The sequence below is a fragment of the Mesoplodon densirostris genome, chromosome 6 (genome assembly GCF_025265405.1).
Source record: "Mesoplodon densirostris isolate mMesDen1 chromosome 6, mMesDen1 primary haplotype, whole genome shotgun sequence".
NCBI lineage: Eukaryota > Metazoa > Chordata > Mammalia > Artiodactyla > Ziphiidae > Mesoplodon > Mesoplodon densirostris.
The window spans coordinates 43,699,760-43,722,201 of record NC_082666.1 but is presented as its reverse complement, the minus strand read 5'-3'; the positions used below and the strand labels follow the sequence as shown (position 1 = coordinate 43,722,201).

The following is a 22,442-nucleotide window of genomic DNA, read 5'->3' as shown; positions in this document are numbered from 1 at the left end:
AGTTCCCGTGTAATATTTAAGGCGTTGCCGAGATCTGAGCATTCACTTTGACGTTCGGGGTTCTCGATCCTTCCCACCCCAAGCATCTTCGGACAGAGTGGTGACCATTCTTACCTTTTGGATGAGATCCCATCCCGTCGCCCTTTTTCGCGCGGAGGGCAGCCCGCCTTTTCCCGGGGCTGAAGCTAGGCGAGGACTGGAGAGCCGAGCTTGAGTCGGGCACGGGCGCGCACGCGTCGGGAGCCGCCGGTTGCGCATCTGGAGCCAGAGCGCGCCCCCCGCGCAGTGCCCGGCGCGGCCGCGGCAGTGGGTTGGTGCTCCCAAGCGTGCCGGGCGCTCTCTTCCCGCGCGGGGGCACCAGAGCCCTCGGAAGTGTGAGGCACTGCGGTGCATTTTCCCTGTTCCCTTTTAAATGACTGCGGAAAAACAGACTCTCCGAGCCGCAAATGGGAAGACGGATTCTCAGACAAGGCTTGCGAATGCCCCGCAGCCATCATTTAACTGCGCCCGCAGAGCAGTTACGGTTTGTCACCCGACCCTCCCGGATCGCCTCATTTGTCCCTAGTGAGATCACGAGGCTCTGCCCGTCCCGGGCTTCTCAGTAGCTGGATGTATGACGTGCTCCGGGCAGCGCGGGCGCAGGGCACGCGTTCGCGCACACCCGCGCACACACGAAAAGGCGCAAGGTACGGCAGGGGAGCAAGGGCTCTGGGTGCCCCGCGTGGGGGTGGGCATCGCGGGGAATGAAGCTAAGATCCGGGAATGGCTTCATCCTGCCAGGCTGAAGGATGAGAGAAAATGACGCGGCGCCACACATCGGACAGGCCAGGGTTGCTGCCGCGCATTTAGGGAACCCAATACGCGTCAGGCGCGCTCCCTTCCCCTCACATGTCTCTGTTTCCCGGGCGTGTGATGCCAGAAAACAGCAGGAAAAAAACCCACTAAGAGAGCTAGAGTTGCGTTTGGAGACTCCCCTTCTTCTGCCAAAGCACCAACAGGAAGACCCTCCAAAAGCACCGATCCCCAAATAGATGGCCCGGAATGGGGGCGGTTATCCTTGGTTACCTACCAATGCTGGACACGTTTTGGTGTTTACAATATTTATTTATTTTTAGGATAGCTCGTCCTCCCTTTTAGGCAGGATGGGAAAGGAGAATGCAGCCGGGAGGGAGAAGGGAGGGAGGATTCCTATAATAAGAATCAGCGCATTTTCCAGAGCTGAACCGAGACCGGTTTCCATTTCAAAAAAGGAGACGGCCTCTACTGCGTTATTACAAGAGACCGTGGTGTGAATTAGGGACTGGGAAGCGTCAGAGCGGAGCAACGGTTCATCTCAGAGGTACCTGGATCGAAATGCACGCACACACAAGCACACACAGGCGCGCGCGTCTATACGGCCGGGCTGTGTGCGGGTGTGCGCGTGTGTGAACTCCCACATGCTGCTGCTGTCTGCTTCTGGCCAGTGGCACCGATGCCTCCCTCCTCTCTGCTCGCCCCCAGATTCCCCTCCTCTCCCTGTTGCTTTTGTCTGGAGGGTGTTATGGGTTTGTGTGTGTATGAGCGTGTGTGTTTTTGGATTTCAGACTAATTTTCTGGAGTTTCTGCCCCTGCTCTGCGTCAGCCCTCACGTCACTTCACCAGCAGTAGCAGAGGCGGCGGCGGCGGCGGCGGCTCCCGGAATTGGGTTGGAGCAGGAGCCTCACTCGCTCCTTCGCTCGCGCTCTCCGAGCTCCGTGCCCAGCGGCAGGAGGAGCCTGGACCCAGGCGCCGCCGGCGGGCGGTAGGTGCCAGAGCCCGGGTGAGCAGCGCGGACAGTGCCCTCCGTCGTCTCGGCCCTCACTGTCTCCCCGCTGGGGCGGCAGCGGCGGCTCCCCAGGTGGGACGCGCCGCGCCACCTGCCCGCGCCCCCTGCGCCCAGGGGCCGTGGCGGATTCTGCAGCATCATTCGGGAGCCCCGTCGCAGAACCATCGTCCCTGGCAGTCTCCGCGTCTCCCTTTAAAGGGTCCTACCCCTGGTCCGTGTCATGGAATCCTGTCGCGGGGACCCTTGCCCTATTTCCCCTCCCTCAACCTCAGGCTCAGGGAAAGAGTGAGCACACCGGAGGCCTCGCGGCGTCAGTGCCATCGAGAAGCCAGTTTATTCCTGGGGCCGGAGCTGGGCACTCATCCATCCACAGTCCCCGGCTGGGCTCGGGGTGGGGGTGACGCGAGCGCGGAGGGAGAGTACCCCAATTCGTGGTGTACGGGGTCTTCAGCTCAGTCTTACGCGTGTCTGTTTGTCCTCAGCCCCGAGGTGCGTCCCGGATCCCACCGCGAGTCTAGCCAGGAGCCTGCGCCCCACAGCGTCCCGGGAGCGCCGCGGGCCGGTGCTCGGCTCGCCGGGCCATGCAGCGGCGGCCGCGGAGGAGCCCCGAGCGGCGGTAGCGCCCCCTGTGAGGAGGTCCGGGATGCCCCTGCCACTGTGAACGGTGCCGTCCGCCAGGACACGCTCAGTCCCGGACACGGTCGGCTCTGCACGCCTGAGACGAGCACCAAGAGGAGACAGCGGCGAGCGGGGCAAAGGCCATCCAGCACCGGCAGGGGAGGCCGACCTGTTCCGCGCAGGGACACGTACTTAGTCTGACTCGGGCTGGCACTGGTGGCTAGGAATGTCGTCCTGGACGAGGTGGCACGGGCCCGCCATGGCGCGGCTCTGGGGCTTCTGCTGGCTGATCGTGGGCTTCTGGAGGGCCGCTCTTGCCTGTCCCACATCCTGCAAATGCAGCGCCTCTCGGATCTGGTGCAGCAACCCTTTTCCTGGCATCGTGGCATTTCCGAGGCTGGAATCTACCAGTGCAGACCCCGAGAACATCACCGAAATGTGAGTTGCTGGTGTTTTTCCTCCTTCCTCTTCTCCTGGCCTCTAGGGCCGGGGCTGGCCAGGCGGGTCCGTCCTGGGCATGAATGTTGTTTCAAGTCTTGGGAGAAGTCAGAGATGAGAGGTGCAGGGCTGGACCATCTGTCAGTTACCTGTTTCACTGCCTTGGGGCTGCTGACACGAGAAGTGTGACAATTTAAAATGTTCCAAATGTCTACTATATTATATGCCTATGCACTTTATATTTCAAAGCCCTGCTGCGTGTGCTTTAGGCTTTCCATATGCAATAACTTAGTTTTGGATATTTTTGTTTCATAAGGTGTTCTGTGTGTATTGTGTTAGGAGAAGTTCCAGTCATATTTATGAGAAAGGAGGTTAAAATAATTAACTTTTGAAAAATCTGTTGAAGGAAGTTAGAGTCCCCCCCCCCCCCTTAGCTTCGTTCTCTGAGGTTTGGAGTTCACCAATTTCCCTTTTCATTTTATATATCAGATTTTGCTTAGGAGATTGCATCCAGAGATGGCCTTGAAAATGATCTGTAAGAGGAGAAGTTCTGAAAGTTGAAATGCACTGGCTCAAAAGAGAAAATGTGATCGTTGGAAGCCTAAAAGCCTGGTCTGATTTAATTTGGACTTGACTTCCCAGAGATATAATTTTGAGACCATTTGGATTATAAATCTTAATCGCCCATTGAATAGTTCCCCAGGACGAAGTTGGATGATAAGCAGTGTGTAATACTCTGATGAATGTTGCCTTTAGCCTGGGACCCCTAGGTCCCTGGAAATGCTTGAGCTTGTCCTGGTCGAATGGAGAAGCAGAATTATGTATTTCTGTCCTCCTATTCTGATGCCTTGTGACAAATCCATTACCAAGTAGGAATTCACCAGTCCTTTCTCCAGCGTGCCCCTCTCCCCTCTATGAGAGATTCCTTGCCCTCCCCCTACTCCCAGGGACTTTGCCATTTTATATGTTTCATTGACATGAGATTTTATTCATCCGTATAGAGGCTTATAAGGCCAAGTTTCTCCTGGTTTTCTTGAGGCTGTTTGACACCACGATAGGCAGCCCTGAAAGTAGGGCTTGGGCTGTGGCCTTCCGGTTGGCGAGTGCGCATGCATTTCCCGCCCCCCCCCCACGGATAACGCCCGCCCTGGTTGTGCCAACGTAGTTGACTGAGACAACCTGTTTTTTAATGTAAGTAAGAGACCTTCCCAGTCTCTGTTGTTTGTTCTGCTGGTGATGCTCCTGTTAGAAGGCTCAGGCAGAAGGCAATGACAACAGAACAGAGGAGAAACGTGCCGGCGCAGCAGTGCTGAGATGTGCCGGGAGCAGCCAACTGTCAGGCTGGCTCTAGGATGCTTGGATGGCAATCGTTTTGGCAAGGAGAGCAGAGGCAGGGCTGGAGAGGAAGGGTGGGTAGGGCCCCGACTGCGCTGGCCCTGGCTTGGGCTGGTGGAAGCGTGCCAGGCTGGTCAAAGTGTCCGTGGCCCTTTGTCAGGATCTGTGTCTTTTTCATGAGATGGGGTGTCAATAGTCAGATGGAGGAAGCCATATGGAATTCAGAGCCCTTTAGACTATTTTGAGGCCATGGGGAGTGTCTGTATACAGTTAGATGTTGTTTTCTTTTGTGATTGTTTATAAATTCTGTATTAGGTGATAGATACATAATGAAGGAGGAAAACTAGGGCTTATTTTTTTTCATTTTAGTACTATTTAAGGCCATAATTGGAGGAAAAATAAAACTCTCTTTAACTTTAAAAAATATTATTTTACGCCTTAGTGGTCTTAGCTGCCTGATATATGTGAAATTAACAGACTTGAGTAGAGCTTTCATGTATTAGTTCTCACAATTGTTGTTGCTTTTTTATCTGATGGCAGGTTCCTATTTTCAGGCTTAATTTTTTTTTTTTTACATTTACCAAAGCATTTGTCACAGTTATTCATTTAATAATGGCTAATCATAACTCCTAATTTCTACTCATTTTCTTCTTTTGATTTGAAAATCCACTGAGACTGATAGAACGGAGAGGTGTGTAGGCTAAGTGTTCATGATGGAGAATTAGGTTAGAAACATGAGTCAGGCTGATAGGGGTGAGCTCTGAGAAAAAGTACTTTTGTCTGCTCATTCCCTCAGCTTTATTTGAGCCTGGGCAGTTTGTGTCCCAGTGTCTTGTATTGAAATGTATTGAAATCTTTGTTTGGAAAGCACTTTGTATAATTATTTTGAATTCTGTTGCTTTGATATCAAAGTGACATCAGTGGTAGGGCTTGTTTCACTCTCATCCTTATATGACACCATCTGTGCTGTCTTTCTTACATATTAATATTTGCTTAAACAGCTTTTAAATTCTCGGCCAGTGGATACCAGCTGCAGTTGAAACCAAATTACACTTTTTTTTTTAACTTTGTTATTAGACCCAATGGTATTCCTAAAATAACCTGTTTTAAAGTTCTAGTTTAATGGAGTTTAGCTGAAATTATATGTTTCTATCTTTTAAAAATAAGACCAGGGCTTCCCTGGTGGCACAGTGGTTGAGAGTCCGCCTGCTGATGCAGGGGACACGGGTTCGTGCCCCGGTCTGGGAAGATCCCACATGCCGCGGAGCGGCTGGGCCCGTGAGCCATGGCCGCTGAGCCTGCGCGTCCAGAGCCTGTGCTCCACAACGGGAGAGGCCACAACAGTGAGAGGCCCGCGTACTGCAAAAAAAAAAAAAAAAACCCTAAAAATAAGACCAATGTAACTAAATAAACCGTGATTAGAACTTGCTGAAACAACAGTTTACCCTATCATTTAAAAATAGTAAATCTTTTAATATCTATATCTTGGGGGGAAAGCACAACCATTGTGCCTTTTAAGGTGCAGAGAGAGTCCGTGGTAGAACATTTTAAAAATATATGTATAGACTAATTAAGGGAGAGGATTTTATTTTTTGATTCTATATGCATATTTTAAGCCATGCTGACATTTTGTTTTCAGTCACTGTTTGAACCTATTTTATTAAAAATCTCCCTTTCACAGTATCTGTCTCATACTCTTTACCCACTAATGTGACCCCTGTCTAGGTCTACATCTGTCTATAGATACACATCACAGCTGCCTAACATCACACTGCCAGTATGTGCCAGCTTCTGTTATTTGGAGATTGTTACACCAAAACAGTGCTAAGTTAAATTTACAAACAATACTATTGTCACATATTAATGGGATTCAAGAGTAAAGTCTGTGGTTGGAGTTATGTAACCAGACCTTTAAGTCTCAGAATGTGGCAAAATGCTTTGCAAAGGACAAGTTCTGTCTCACCTAGTGGTAAAAGGTATGGTTGAAATAAAAACTAGGTCATGGATTTTTAAAAATTGTGGTCAGAAACACATGACATAAAGTCTGTCATATCAGAAGTGTTAAGTATATGCACATGGTTTTGAAAGGGCATTTTTATATTGCCCATATTTTATGAAGACCAGCAATGACCTTTTATTTCTAATTTTCTTCAGTGACATTTGCTGATTTTGGATTAATATTTGGAGACCAGTCTAATATTTTTCCTCTTAGTACAGCATAAATAGAATTTGTAGCTTCTGCTGCCAGAGCCTCTGTATGCAATTTATTGTTGGCTTGGTTAAGCAGCTGTAATGTTATGTCATTAACCCATTGATTTTGGCTCTCTCACCTTAGTAAGCTTTTCCATGGCAATTAATTGTACTAAAAAAAATTCTGGATCCATTATAAGGATTCAGTGAAAGGCATCAGATTTTATTACTCTGATATTACTTCTCAGCCCCTCCATTGGGGCTTCTAGAACCTTGAATTGTGCTTTACATGCATTTAAGAACCACAGACTAAGTTTTGAGTGTGGTTGCATAAGCCACACTGGACTTATTAATAAATAAGGTGGTCTTATTTACATCATTCATTATTCAATACAACTTGCAAGCTGGAGTTGAAATCATGTCTTCCTGGTGAAGGTATTTACAGAATTCAGCTCAGCACAACCATTTGAAATCTTCTTAGTTTCATATCTTCTATCTCTACATCGAGGAGGTTTTTTATTACATTGGGTAAAACAACTGAAAGATCCCCTGACCTTCTGACCCTACTTTCTTCCACCTACCCCTTTCCATCACCTCTCATTGACTATACAGGAAAATGTGTTTGATTTTTTTTCTTCTCCGAAAAGTGATATTTCCTTATGGGAATTCGGAGCACTAGAGTTAAGAGAAGAGCCTGGGTTATATGCTATTAGAAGCAAGTAATGGGATGTTGAGATGATGTGGTCATAGCTCTCCAGCACTATGTTTAATTCTGTTTAAGATCTTTCACTGTTTCTATCCCATAAACCTCTGTTTGTGTTTTTTCAATATTCCCTTGTAAAGACGTTTTCTAAGCTGAAAAGTTGGCTGAGCAGCTGAGAGTTGAGGTCTCTTTCTCCTCAGGAACATTCTGTATGATTTCTTTGACTATCTCTAGGTCATAGGGCTATAAAACCTAGAGTTTTTATTTAGCTGGGGAAAGGGAATTGAATTTCTTTTCTTTTTCTGTTTTAGGTTTCTTTTTCTTCTTTTCTTTCTTTCCCTTCCTTTCTTTCTTTCTTTCTTTTTTCTCCCTTGCTTCCTTCCTTCCTTTCCTTTTTTTTTTTTTTTTTTTTTAACCTTTGGTACCAAGCAAGTCCCTCCTGTTTTAACTCATTGCTCATCTTGCCTGTTAGGAAGAGAAACATTATCAAGCCATTACTGAATATCATACCCTGACATTATCCCTCCAACTAACTTTGCCACTTCTCTAGAGACCTTCTTATAGGTTCAAAAGCTGTGGGGTAGAACGTGGCATTGAACCTGCTGCTCCTTAGAGCAGTACCAAGTTTTGGTTCTTCTTAGTGTTTATAAATCAATTGGATGAGTTGGGGGAGTGGTTATTTAGACAGGGCGATGTTTTTCTCATTTGAAATGTGTGAGAGAAAGAAGGGGATAGAAAAAACCTGAGCCTTGCATTATTAATAGTTGATTGATCATTGTCATAATCTATTTGGTCTAAGTCTTTAAAACACAAATCTCACTACCCAGGTGGCAGAGATCTGAGCTCTGCAGTGGCCTGATAATTTTAGCTCCATATTTGATTTCTTTATTTTTATTTTTTAAACATCTTTATTGGAGTATAATTGCTTTACAACAGTGTGTTAGTTTCTGCTGTATAACAAAGTGAATCAGCTATACATATACATATATCCCCATATCTCCTCCCTCCCACCCTCCCTATCCCACCCCTCTAGGTGGTCATAAAGCACTGAGCTGATCTCCCTGTGCTATGCGGCTGCTTCCCACTAGCTATCTATTTTACGTTTGGTAGTGTATATATGTCCATGCCTCTCTCTTACTTCATCCCAGCTTACCCTTCCCCCTCCCCGTGTCCAGATCCCACATAATCAGGATGCCTTCTCACCACTCACTTTGCTCTCTGGGCTGTACAAAGGACTGGGAAGTCGTAAATATTCATCTCAGAGATGATGGAGTGAATGAATGCATGTGTTTGTTCTAAAGCTGGGAAGAAAAATAATGCATAGGTACTAAACTTACATATTTCCAAAGAACCCCATATGTTATAGAAAGCTGTAGTCAGGAGTTACCTCATCTTGAAACAGTTCCTTAATGTCTCTGGGCCTGAGCTTGTCAGATGTAAACCTAGGGCTTTGGATTCCATGCTCTGATTCTGAATCTCCGCAAAGCCTTCATTCAGGAGAAAGTGCAGTTTATACATCAGCTATCAAGTAATAGTGGTGCTGTGTGCTCAGAGCCCAGCAGTGAGAGAATCTGAGGACTTTTAGTGTCATCATGTTCTATGTGCATGTTTTCAGTGTCTGCTCGGAATTCTCCAAGCCATCCATGTCTTTTAAAATTTTTTTATTTTTAAAGACACAGACGTAGAGAATGGACTTGGCACGGGGAGGGGGAAGTTATAAGCTGGGGTGAAGTGAGAGAGTAACATGGACATATATATACTACCAAATGTAAAATAGATAGCTAGTGGGAAGCAGCCACATAGCACAGGGAGATCAACTCGGTGCTTTGTGACCACCTAGAGGGGTGGGATAGGGAAGGTAGGAGGGAGACGCAAGAGGGAGGGGATATGGGCATATATGTATACATATAGCTGATTCAGTTTGTTATAAAGCAGAAACTGACACAATGTGATAAAGCAATTATACTCCAATAAAGATGTTAAAAAATTATTTTTGATTATTTTTATTAGAATATAGTTGATTTACAATGTTGTGTTAGTTTCAGGTATACAGAAAAGTGAATCTGTTATACATATACATATATCCACTTTTTTTTTAAGATTCTTTTCCCATATAGGTTATTTCAGAGTACATCCGTGTCTTTTTAAATGTGAGCTGCTCAGAAGACTCGTGGCATGTTAGTGCTGGGCTGATGAGACCAAGGTCACAAGGTCATTTAAAATCAGGATAACGGGAAAAAAGGGGCCTTAGAAATGCTTTGCTCCAACCTCCTCTGCATGAACAAGGGGCAGTGAAGAGAGTCGCTTTTAAGGCCACGGTGCATTAAAGACATTGTGGGGCCTAGAAGCTTCCTCCTGGCATCCCGAAGTGCCAAGGCCCTCACTTTAGGATGCCTCCCCTCTGTTCTGTGTCCTTGGACTGGTTCTGACTCCAGCTCACCATCTGAGAAGCATCAGAGATGTGAAGACAAGCTTGGTCTGGCTAAGTCCACATGAACCCGTCTCCACTGGAGACAAAACAGTTAAAAAGTTCATGAGCTACTGATCCCAAAGCAATGACTTGATCTTTACATGGGAAGAAATACATTTTTTTGTTTACTTTACTGTGAGTGTGTTTGTTTGTTTTAATTTTAAGTCTTCCTCTTCTGTAAGTAATGCAGACACAAAAGTCAGGCTACAGAGAAAAGCCTTCATGAGTTGGCTGCAGTGAGGGATGCTGACCTTGCACCTGCTGGACCATCTTGGTAGGTTGGGATAGGAGGGAGGGCAGAGCAGACAGAGCAGAATGGAGGCTGCTGCCCTGGAGTCCTTGCCACAGTCAGGGGTGGTTATGTACATGGAGGAACCCACAGCCCTGTGTACAAAGTCTGTCTTAGCTCCCATGAAAGTCCTGTGGCCAGAGAGTACTATTCCTTCCAGCCTTCTCTTTTCCCCCGACTTCTCACTGCCTCAAGACTGATGGCTGAGCCAGTGATCAAGCTTAAAGGGTATGGACCCACATTCAGAATTCATTCTGCTACCATTTCATATGTTGTATGCAGCCTGCACTAAGGCTTTTCCAGTTATGAGCACACTTCTGAGATATACACAATACCTCTGGTTTCACGCAGGTCTTCTCCCCAAGGGGCCTGGAAAGCATTTTACAGACATCTGCTTATTTAGGTTTAAAACCTCACTCTGAAGTAGGTGGGAAGGTCCTGACAGCCTTGGAGGGACTGTCAGGTTGATGGGCTTGCCCAGGGCTCTCTGGTCAAGCAGAGAATAATTCAGGAGAGAATTTTATCCAGTGTTTCGCTTAGGGCTTTGTCTGCTCAGCCCCACCTGCCCAAATTTCACCTTGAGAATACAAGCAATTTTAGGAAGAGTAGATATTCAAATGTCCACAAGTTAAACAGCATGGCAGCGGGAAGGAGGTGGACTGAGGCTTCATGCATGTCTTTTCCCTTCTACCATCATCTCCTCCTTTGTAACCTGTTATACTATTAAAAGGTAAATGATTTGTATGTCCTTGGGAATATGGCTTCTTCTAGTATAGGGTAAAAATTTTACTAATCACACATCATTTACAGTTCCATTTTTTACTGCAAAGAATGACCTATTGCTATCTAGTACCCCACCCTTTCCTGTAATCTTCATATCCCAATAATTTCTTGGACAGACACCCCCCCCAGAATTCTATTTATGTGTGTACCATGTGTCTATGAATATATACATATATGTATAAAACTCGACTAGATGTGGTCCTTTCAGACTTAATTATCTTGAACTGTACAATTTTTCTAACAATTTAGGATTTACTTCCTTAAACCATCCAGACTTTAAAAAACATTGAGATATAATAGACTTACAACACTACATTAGTTTCAGGCATGCAACATAATGATTCAATATTTGCATATTTTGCAAAATGATCACCACAGTAAATCTAGTTAACATCCATCAGCACACATAGGTAGCACATTTTTTTTCGTGTGATGAGAATTTTGAAGATCTACTCTCTTAGCAAGTTTCAAATATATAATACAGTCTTGTTGATTATAGTCACCATGCTGTACATTACATCCTCACCCAGACTTTTTAAAAATTTGTTTTAATCATTCTGCATTTCTCTCGATGAGGACCTGACAGGAGGTCTTCTCTGGGTGAAATATGTAAGCTTTAGAGCAGCGAGTCCGTTAGCCGACCTGGCAACTCAGAAACCCATGTGTCTGTGCTCTTTGATCAGTCCTCAACAGAAACAAAAGTTTTATTTCAGTGAAGTATTTTTGAGCAGTTCTACAATAGTGTCATTTAAACCAAAAGACATTAAAATTTTGGTTTTCGACCTCTGAAATATGGTGCACTTTAAAAGGTGGGCTCTTCTAAACTCTAATCTTTGTCATAAAAGTTGTTTCTGCTTCATGTGCCCTGGAGTTCCCTGCTGTGAGGTGGTAGAGGGGTCTGGGCCCAAATTCTCTGACTGTGGCTCACAGTGGGGACAGCTCGCTTCCCTTCTTGAGCCTGGGCTTACTTACCATTCAGTCCCAGGGCCGGGGAGTGGTGGGCCAGAGAGCTTGACACGACGGCCGCTAAGTTCTCTGGCAAGGCATGGTAGAAAAACAAGCAACCTCTCTGCAAACAACCCAACCAACCAACCACATACCCTTTTTGGTCTGCTTTCAGCTTTACTTCACGGCCCCTCTGCTGTCACCCTGAACTCAGAGTGTCACGGGGGATTTTGCTTCTGGCGTGTTGTCCTTGCACTCTAGGTTTGGCCTTTTCCCTCTGTGACCCTTCAGTCTCCTTCCTCTGTTTCTGGTGCTGTTTCTTATCCCCCTCCCCGCTGCCCCCAACGTGCACACACAGACACAGACACACACACACACACGCTCAGGCAGGTGCTTGGCTGCAAAGCCCCTTTCGTGGATTGTGAAGAAATCTTGAGTTACAGGACCTGTGGGTCATCACCATGGTTCCACCTGAACCTGGCCAGCTAAGGTTAATGTAGTCAGAGAGGCAGCAGCATAAAGGAACCTGGTGTAACTGAAGGGGACGTGGATGGGGAGATGGGAGTGGGGGTTCATATCCACACTCTCACAGCATCAGAACCTGGGGTCCTGGGTGAGCCGTTTAATCTCACCAGCCAGTCCCCTAATCCTGAAACTGAAGGTTGGGATTCAGATGGACTCTAATTTCCGAAAGGTTCTGTGGTTCTGAATCAGTCAGCCATGGGCACCAGTGTTTCCTTTTCTGTCCTGGAATTCGCCCTTGCCTCCTCCCACCGGGCCAGCCCAGAGCTTGCTCCAGTCCTCCTGGTGGCTTAAACAACAGAGTCCTCTCAGTGAGTTCCTCTAAGTCCACCTCTGCAGCTCAGGTCAGATGGCTTTGCAGGTTACCTGCTCCCTGCCAACCTGGGTGGCGGTGCTCCTAAGGTTTCCCACTCACTGAAACAAACATTTTTTGGATAGTTTTCTTAACGTCTACTCTCTACCTGCACTTTTAGGTAATTGCATCAGCTAATCCATATGTTCACATCTGATCGGAACACCCGCCACTCTGGTGTGTCCTGAGCTTTTCAGCCCACTCTTGGTCCATTCCTGTGGGTGGTGCTCCAGAGGGATCTCTTACTGGCTTGCCTCTATGCCAGTCTCCATCTTCTATGACTCCCGAAGCAGGAATGTGCACTGAAATCAAATTTCATCTTTCTGCCCCCATCAACTTTTCCTTTCCTTCTGGCTGGAATATGTTTCCCGATTGTCATATGGGCTGCCTGCCATCTAATTCAAACTTCATGCAAACATTAGTTCAGTTCAACTAGTGTTTATTGAGGACATTGGTGATGCTACAGACAAATAAAGTACTTTACAGAAGCAAGAAGCCCCCGAGTAGTTTATGTCTAGTGGGAGAGACAGATCTAATTTTAATAGAATGTGATGAGGACAGTCAGTGCACATGAGGCTAAAACCCACATTTATATGGTGATTGTTTCAGCTTCAGCCAGACATGGGGCCAATCACAAAGGGTGCTCCCTTTCAAATGTGCATACTTTACACCGTTAATAGTGGGAGCCGTAGACATGTAGACTGGATGTGTGCAATCCCCATTTCTACTTCCAATGATGGCAGTAACCCAGCTGAGTTTGGTTATTTTTTCTCTGTCAATATTTGTGATGTTCTTGTGGCCTCATCCACTTACATTCCATTTGAACAAACTGCCTGTATCTGAAACTAACCTTTTCCTTCCAGTAGACGGGAAGGGCTGGAGCGCCTTTGGCTGAAATTAATCACTCCACCTCTATGACAGATCCCATCCCCTTAAACTTTTCTCTGTTGATGATTATCCTTCTCTCATCTGTATTTTCAGTCTCTTTCTCTTGTCAGCAGCAGAATTTAAGCAGGACCAGGTCCCTTCCATCTTAGAAGAGTTTTCCTTTAGTTTTGTCCCCTCTCCTTCCATTTCCCTTTAGTCTCGGCCCTTTCCTCTCTCCCTTCCAATCCTGATCTTAGAAGACTGGGCTGTATTCTTTGGGTCTATTTCCTCCCCTCCCAATCCAGTCTCAGCCCACTGCTTCATCAAACTTGCTCTGCCTTCCCCAAAGACCTTCACAGGACTAAATCCAAGGCATGTTTCTTTGTCCATCTCTTATTTGCTTCTTAGCAGAACTTGGCCTCATTTCTCACTCTCCCTGAAGCATCCTTTTTCTTTGGCCTTGGTGTCAATGAACTTTCCTTGTTTTCTCCCTATCCCTCTGGCTAGGGAGAGTCTTCTTACTTACGGGCTTCCTTTTCTCTGCTTCTCTCCTAAAAGTTGGTGTCTCTTTGGCTTCTTTCCTAGGGCTGCTTCTTTTCCTGGGATATGTCACTTTCACCTATGACTTCCGTTGCTTTCTGCATGTTGCTTATGTCCTAATAATCGTCCCCATCAACTATCAGGGATGACCTTTGGGTCGTCTGCCTACTGAACATCCCTCTTGGATATGTCATAGTGCATCACGCTCAACATTTCCAAGTTAAATCATCATGGTCAGCCCAAAGCATCTCCAGTGTTCCCTATGTTAATGGATGGCACCACTGCCCACTTGGTCAAAAGGTTTTGCACATCCAGAACCTTAGCTCCTTCCTCTCTTTAACCCCTGTATTCACTCAGTTATCATGTCTTGCCAATTCACTTCTCTAAATATTTCTTAAATTTGTCCAATTCTTTTTGTCTCTACTGCCCACATTCATTCGCCCATTTATTCTTTCTTCCAACAGACATTAACTGGGATCTGCTCTGTGTCATGCTAAGTACTTGGGATCTTGGGTCGAAAGAAAGACTGACCTGGTTTCTTCTCCTTACCAAGCTTGCAGTCTGGGAGGGGAAATGAACATCAAACAAGTACTTACATAACCAAAAATTTAATTCATTCCACCGTCATTTTTGCCTACAATGCTGCAACGGCTTCCTACATGGCATCCTGGTCTCCAGTCTTGCTCCCTCTCTACCCATATACCACACTGTGCTAGAGTGATCTTTCTAAAATGCTGATCTTATGTCACTGCTTCTAATTGCCCCATGGCTCCCCATGTCTCTTAAAATAAAGTCCAAAGTTTTTCTTTTTTTTTTTTCAGGTTAAAACCAAACCAAACCAAACCAGATTGTCAGTATATCGCTATATAGCAAAGCATGTAACTATCACATAGACCCGAATAAACAGATCAACATAACAGTTGCTTTCTACACTAGCAGATCTATAAAGGAGAACAAATTATAACTGGAAGCTTGCTTGGTGATCTTGGAATTAGAGCAAGGGCACTTAATTCTGCATTTAAAATGTTAAATGGTATTAAGCTAAGCTTGCCCGAGGCATCCATCTCCATAATGGGAGAGCCTTCACAAAAGGGAATGCAGAACTTGAAGTACTTTGGCCCAGACCTGTGTCCCCTGGATGGTCACTCCTTTCTCGCTCCTTCATTCACTGCCAGGCACCAATTCTGATTGACACATTCTTTCTTTAGAAAGGTTAGTGCCTTTAGCCAAGACTTGCTCAAGCCTGGGAGCCTTTCTGAGTCTTTAAAGTGATTTTGCACATTTTTTCTTTGAAATGCATTAACTTTATTGTATGGAATTTTATTAGTAATTAGTTTTTATAAAAAGTAATATTTGAATGTGATAAGAGATATGATCAGTATAAAGAAGTGTATCATGAGAAGTTAGTCTCCAACTTGCTAATCCCTCAGCCTCTCTCTCCAGTAGAAACTTTGATTTTAGTTTGTGTGTCTGCTTCTAGAAATAGTCTACTCATAACATGAGTATGTGAGTATGTATATATATATATATATATATATATATATATATATATATATATATATATATATATATATATATAATTTGTATGCAAATGAGGGGCATGCTATAGTGTTCTACATTTTGGTGTTTTTTTACTTAACAGCATATCTTAAAAATGTTTCTGTATCCGCATATGTACTCAAACTTTTTTTTTTCAAAGCCACACATTACCCATTGAATGAATAGTTTTTATTTAACTCACCTCCAGTTGAACAACCTTGTGCTCAAGTTCTTGCACACGTGCATGATTTTCGTAGAATTTGAATTGCAGGGACATTTGCAAGACATTTGTGATTTGATAGATATTGCCAAGTTGTCTGGCAAAAAGATCACACCATTTTATTCTCCCACCCAAACTGGAAGCACCTCTTTTTTTACAGCCAAGCCAATAATACTGTTTGTTATCAAACCTCTTGACCTTTGTCAATCATATTCTTGGGAAATAGCATCTCATCATTGTTTTATTTCACAGTTCTGTAATTATGATCTAGGTTAAAAATCTTTTTATATACATGTAAGCCACTTGTATTTCTTTTCCTGTGAACTATGTATCCCTTAACCATTTTCTTTTTGTATTGGTTTGGTGACCTTTTCAAAAAATTGATTCCTAAAATCTATTTAGCAATAAGAAAATTTATGCTTTGTCTAATGTTTTGCTTGTCTTCTGATGTTGATTATAGTTCTTTTTTTGGTAATGCAGAATTAAATGTTTTTGTAGTAAAATTTATTATTTCCTTATGGCTTCTGTGTTGTAAATGTGGCTAAAAAGAGTCTTCCCTTCTATAAGAGATTAAAATAAGTCTCCTATATTTTCTTCTGTTACCTTTACTATTTCATGCTTCTGTATTTAAAGCTTTGTGCTATCTGGATTTTTAAAATATAAGGAGTGAAGCAGCAAAAAAAATTGTTATATATTTTTTCAAGAGAGCTAATCAGCCCATCAGGTCTCTTGGCACCATTGATTATATAATTCGAACATTCCCTCACTAATTTAAAATAACAATTTGATTAAGTATGAAGATCATCTTTGTATTTTGGCCTATTTTGACATCTGTCCTCTTCTGTTAATCAGTTTGTCTGTTTACATGCTAGCACTAAACTTTTTATCTCCTAAAGTTTCGTATACATATATATAAATTTTTTCTACTTGAAGTATTAGTCTTACTCATCAATTACTTTCAGAATTTTCAAGAGTATTCTTGCATGATAATTTTTTCCATATGAATTTTAGCAACTGCTTGCCTAGCTCTCCCTGCATGATATTGATGTTCTAAATTAGGGTAACGTTATATTTATATATTAAAACCTCACAATTTCTTAACAAGTCTTAAAAGCCCTGCATCCTCAAATTCAAACCCATTTCTCTAGCCTCATTTTTTGCCTCTCCCTTTCTTTAATATGCTGATGCAGGCTCCTTGAGTTTTAAATTCCCCTATGGAGCTCTAGTCTCCCAGGCTTCACACTGGCTGTCCTCTCTGCCAGGAACACCATTTTCATGGCTTCTGCCTCTGGCTAACTTCCTCTGCCTCTCCACCTCTGGGCTATGTGTCTCTTCTGTGTGTTCTTATAGCCCCGTACCCAGTGTTTCCCAATCCCACCATAGGTCACTTAGTATTGTAAATGCGCACCTGAGTACCTGTCTCTACACCCCCTTAGAATATAAACTGCATGAATTTAGGCAGGGACCATGTGGTTCTTGTTTATTGCTGTTCCCCAGCACAATGTCCTAGATCTCCATATTATACACAGACACAAGGATATATGCATGTGTATTCCCGTCCCCTACAAATCTATCATTTAGAATTCCAAATTAGAGTATTTATAGGTTGTTCTTTGGGCTGTCAAAGTGTAAATTTCTAGACATGACTTTTATAAAGTCATCAGGTTAAGATGTTTGTTTAAATAAATAACCTTTATGGAATTAAGTAGCACTATGTTGGTTCATACACAATAAGAAATCAATTCATCGTAGAGACAGTATAGCTGGAAAGGAAGAAAGGCAAAGCTTTGATGAGGCAGGCTGATTATGTATCCAACAGGAATGAGAGACGGGGAAGAGATGGAGGGTGAATGTAAGCAGACGAAGAGGGATGCAGAACAGGCCAGCTCAAAAACAAGGTAAAACCAGGGAAGAAGAATCATTCCAGGGACATCCTATCTCCAACAAACAAATGGGTCTAATGGGGAAGATTTGTGCCTTTTCTGTTGTGTAATAGCTAATAATGCATATCCCTGTGGATCAATTCCAGTTTTCCCTGTGACTGCATTTATGGTGCTTCACTTAAAAAGCGATTCTGGAGGGAGGAGATATATGTTTATGTATAGCTGATTCATTTTGTTATACAGCAGAAACTAACACATCATTGTAAAGCAATAATACTTGGATAAAGATGTTAAAAAAATAAAAAAATAAAGTGCAGGTGAGCAGGACAGGGTAAAAAAAAAGCGATTCTGGTGTGAGATTTCAGATGTGATTTATCCTTCTTGTAGTATGGATGGTAGAGGCTGTTCATTTTTCTTAAAGAACTGCAGACATCAGGAGTATAAACAGTGTGTCAAGTCCAGTTTAATGAAGCATCTGATGCATATACTGTTGCACCTTTACAATCAAGCTGCATTGGACTGATCCTATAATGTTTCATGGGACTTCCTTTATATTTATAATAATTGACATTATCAGGCATCTTAGAAATTTCAATAGCTGTTTGCAAAACTGATCATAAAACAACTGATAGACATACAAGATTGGAAGGCTTTTAAAAATAGAGTGGGGAAGTATATAGGTGAACAGATTGTGTTGAATAATCCAAAAAGATAATTTTCCTTTGAGATAAATAACATCCATTTATTTATGTTTACACAATGCAGTATGTTCATAATATGTATACAAATGAAAATAGTTTAGACTCCATGTGTATTTTGAAATTTAAACTTAAAAAGGAATGGGTATTATGGAACCAGCATATAATGTTTAATTCTTATGAGAAAAGTCTTATTTTTGGTTGAGTTGTTGGCTCTCATGGTAAGCCTAGGTAGCCCTCTGGGGCTTAACTTCTTTGCCATCTCATTTATTTTTTTAGGGAATTGCTCTCTCACCAAAATAAAAAAGTGTTTTCTGGAGCTTAATTGCCTGGAGCCTTGAAGGCACTACTGAGCCTTTTATTTACCCCAGCCTATCCTAGAGTCCACTCTGTCACGACTCTCCTTTCATTGTAGCTTATATCTATACATGTACAGTTCAGAGTGCCATAGACATTCTCTTGACAAAGTCATCTTTTCCCTCAGATAGCTGAAATGGAGGACAGGAATTGACTGTTTATACATGTATGGATTGATTGCTTGATTGATCCATTCATTCATTCATCTAGTCAATTAGTTAACCAACAAATATACTGTGAATATGTCCTCCCACCAGGTGGTTTTCTGGGTCCTGGGTAATAAGACTTAGGCCAGCTTCTCTCATTTATATGGTCTATTGTAGGGTCTCCAGTCAGATCATTGTCCTACACATTTGAACTCCATCAACAACACTACAGACAGCAGCCTTGGACACCCCGACCCCAAACACACACACACACACACACACACACACACACACATGCAAAGTTGTGCCTAGGAGCATGCATATCTATAACAGGAGGACATAACCACAGAAAAGGTCTGTGTGGGCCCTGGGAATGGGCTTAGGGTCTTTGGGTAGGAAATTCTGAGATCCTACTAGGTCAAGAAGGGAAGGAGTGATTTCCAGGTGGGAGCATCCCACTGCCTCATGTGGAGGAACTTGGCTGGAGGAATACCGGAGTGAGGGCCTCTGACATGCCTGGGTCCATTGTCCAGAGCTAAGGGCACCAGGGACAAGGCTGTCTGGGCCTCTGCCTTGTGGATCTGACCTCTGCATCATGGTGGTTTTGAGCCATGACGATGCTCTGGAATAGAGGAAGTGCAGGGCTTCTGCATAGGAGCATGCAGAGGGGTGGCCAGGCTCCCCAGACGGCTCCTCCCATTGCAGCACCCTCACCTTCTTCAGGGGAATTCTCAAGCATGGGGGTCCATGTTTCCAAGAACAGCTGTGCAGGATTCCTTCCCTGACTTGTGTTACAACAAGCTTTGTGATATCGCAGACACAGACAGACCAGCAAAGCATAGATCCGTCCCCAGAAGCTAATGGGGCTTGTTAAACATCAGTAGCTACCTGTTTCTACCTTTATCTCTTCCCTGTACAGATTCTATCATTGACCCTGAAAGCTCTAGATCTGAATGTACTATTTTAAGAATTATTCAGCTCATTATGGCTGAATAATTGTTTTACTGGCACCCTCGGAGGATCCTAGGATTGTGGAAACTGTGCCTAAAAAGTTCCTTTTCTCATTATATATTTTTTTCCAAATTGAAAAATCACTGAATATGTCCATTGCCATGCATAGATGGATCAACAAATTAATTTTTCATTTTCTTTGGGAGTTCATGTCTGGGAATCACACAGGTTATGAGGCTGGATGGCTTGAAGGGTTAAGAGCCCTACTCTGAAGCTGGTCTGCTCCTGCTACTTTGGACTAGTTTATAAAGCCCTCTGTGTCTCCATCTGTAAAAGTGGACAATAATAGAATCTTTCTCATGGGGTTTCTGTGAGGTTAAAATGAGCCGATGCATGTAAAATAATTGTACCAGTGCATAACGCATAGTTAGAGTTCGACTGTTCATTTTTATTTTTATTGTCTGGTTATCCTCAACTATGTTTTGAAGGAGAGTAGACTCTGTAGGTCTTGGGGAGGACAGAAAAGCAAAAGAATCTGTCTTGAGTGTGGCACTGGACAGGCGCTGGGGTTAAAGAGGATAGATGTAAGAGGGTGTTGGTTCTCTTTAAAGGGCACCTCTGATGCCCTTTCCCTGGTTTGCGTGCTACTTTCATCTTGGCATGCTCAGCTGATTGGGATATTGACCTGAGCAGTGATGGGTCAGATTTAGCCACTGGGACTCAGGTCATGATGTTTGCTCTGCAACTGTTTTCTTCAACAGTCCTGGTCCATTTCATTTATTAGGTTGTTTACAACAGTTCCCCTGCACTCTGGAGGTTATCAATTTGTACTCCGTTTTCTCTTTGCATTGTCTTTCTCACTTTTTAATTGCAAGGCCTTTACAAAATATATATCTTCCTTTTTTCTTTGTTTTAAAACTGGTAAAATGTACATAACAGAATTTACCATCTTAACCATTAAAAATGTACAGTTTGTGTCATTAAGTACGTTCACATTATTGTGCAACCAACACAGCTATCCAAATAATCCACAACTCTTTTCATCTGCAAAACTGAAACTTTGTACCCATTAAATGACAACTCCCCATTCCCCTCCCCCAGCTGCTAGCAACCACCATTCTACTTTCCATCTCCATGAGTCTGACTCCTCTAGGTACCTCCAAAATTTACATCTTTTCTAGCAACGATATATCCCTTGAATTAAAAGTTTTTATAAGAGATTTGTTTAGGACTTTTTGATGCACTCACACTTCCTTTCCATAAAATAGCTTCTCTTTATTGTGGCATTACATGGCCACTTATGACTGGGATCCCTTTCCACCAATATCTTTGTAGTTTAACTCCAAAGAAAATAATATCAAACCTTCTATAAAGACGACTAAAGGTTAACACGTGAAGGGAAACCAGTGAAAATGAACTTGGAAGTGTTCCTCACATGCTATCACTCTCCTTAGTCCCACAGCCTATAAATGTGGGCCGAGAAATTGTGTCAAAATCAAAACAGACCTTCGAAGAGATCCTAAAATTTTACTGCTTGAATCATTCTCTTTTCTTGACATTATGCCTGAGGCTCATTTTTCCCTGTGCCATGCTTGATCTATCCTGAAGTTGGAGCAGAAATATTAGTTCCAAAAATTCTCTTCCTATGGAATGATTTGGCCCAATTGGAGGCCAAGAGCTTTCAAAAGTGTGTTCTGCTGTGATTTGTACTGACTTGAATGCTTCTTAGAATTCTTAAGTCCTGGGCTAATCATTGGAAGTTTTTCTTTGCTTTTCATCAACGAAACGTTGACTGACCTGAAATAATGGGAAAAGAGGAAAAAACTTTTTGGAAAAAAGATAATTTTGTGTTCGATTGGAGTTGCAAGATTTCACTTTTTATAAACACTTTGAAACACACAAAAATCGTGGATAATATGATTTTCCAATTCATTTCTTGAAAACAACTGTAAGATGATGCTATCATACCAGTATATTGATCGTAATGGCCATATAATTTGTACTGGACGAGTATAGAAATGTCACAGTTAATCAATTTATCATTAGTATTTGAATAACTGCTGATAATTTTTTTTTTTTTTTTTCGGTACGCGGGCCTCTCACTGTTGTGGCCTCTCCCGTTGCAGAGCACAGGCTCTGGACGCACAGGCTCAGTGGCCATGGCTCACGGGCCCAGCCGTTCCACGACATGTGGGATCTTCCCGGACCGGGGCACGAACCCGTGTCCCCTGCATTGGCAGGCGGACTCTCAACCACTGCGCCACCAGGGAAGCCCTGCTGATAATTATTTTACACAATAAGGTTAATAAGGTAAAAATGAGAGGGAGGAGTGAGAAAAAAAAAAGAGACAAGAACTCCAACTAACTCTAACGATTGACATAGTTGCTGTAATTGAGCACACCATTTGTCCTCAACTTCCTGGCAGTGAAAAGAGAAGCTCATTATTAAGGAGGAGAATGCCTTCTAATTCCACAGGAACATAGCTTTGTTTGGCACTCTGTTCTGAAAAGAGTTTCTTTTGCAGAGAATATGAGTGATGTAATTCACAGCTTTTATGAAAAATGCAGAAAGTAGATTTCATTTTCTTCTTACTGAGAAAGTCAGTGAAAGTTGGGGGAAGTGACAAGGACGACAATTCTGCAAGGACGCTAACGTGGTCCAAGAATTTCATCTCCTGATGCTGTAATTATAAAACTCATACAATGCAGGATCTTAGTTGCCCATCCCCTCATACCCTTTGCTGAGCCAGGCTTTGCTAGAAGCTGGACTGCAGATGATATGCAGTTGTCCCC

General features: G+C 43.5%; 1 protein-coding gene across 6 annotated transcripts in view; it reads left to right on the top strand.

Annotated features, from left to right (window-relative positions):
• The first annotated feature begins 453 nt into the window (after positions 1-453).
• NTRK2 (neurotrophic receptor tyrosine kinase 2) overlaps positions 454-22,442 on the top strand; it is a 381,797-nt gene continuing 359,808 nt past the window's right edge. For 4 of the 6 annotated variants that reach the window (XM_060101680.1, XM_060101679.1, XM_060101682.1 and 1 more), the window contains exons 1-4: positions 454-686; positions 1,217-1,339; positions 1,584-1,798; positions 2,287-2,860. In XM_060101680.1, coding sequence (XP_059957663.1) covers positions 2,649-2,860 — 212 coding nt within the window. In that variant the 5' untranslated portion in view covers positions 454-686; positions 1,217-1,339; positions 1,584-1,798; positions 2,287-2,648. Of the gene's footprint in view, positions 687-1,216; positions 1,340-1,583; positions 1,877-2,286; positions 2,861-22,442 lie in introns of all 6 variants that reach the window. The other 2 variants (XM_060101678.1, XM_060101684.1) reach the window with 2 other exon arrangements.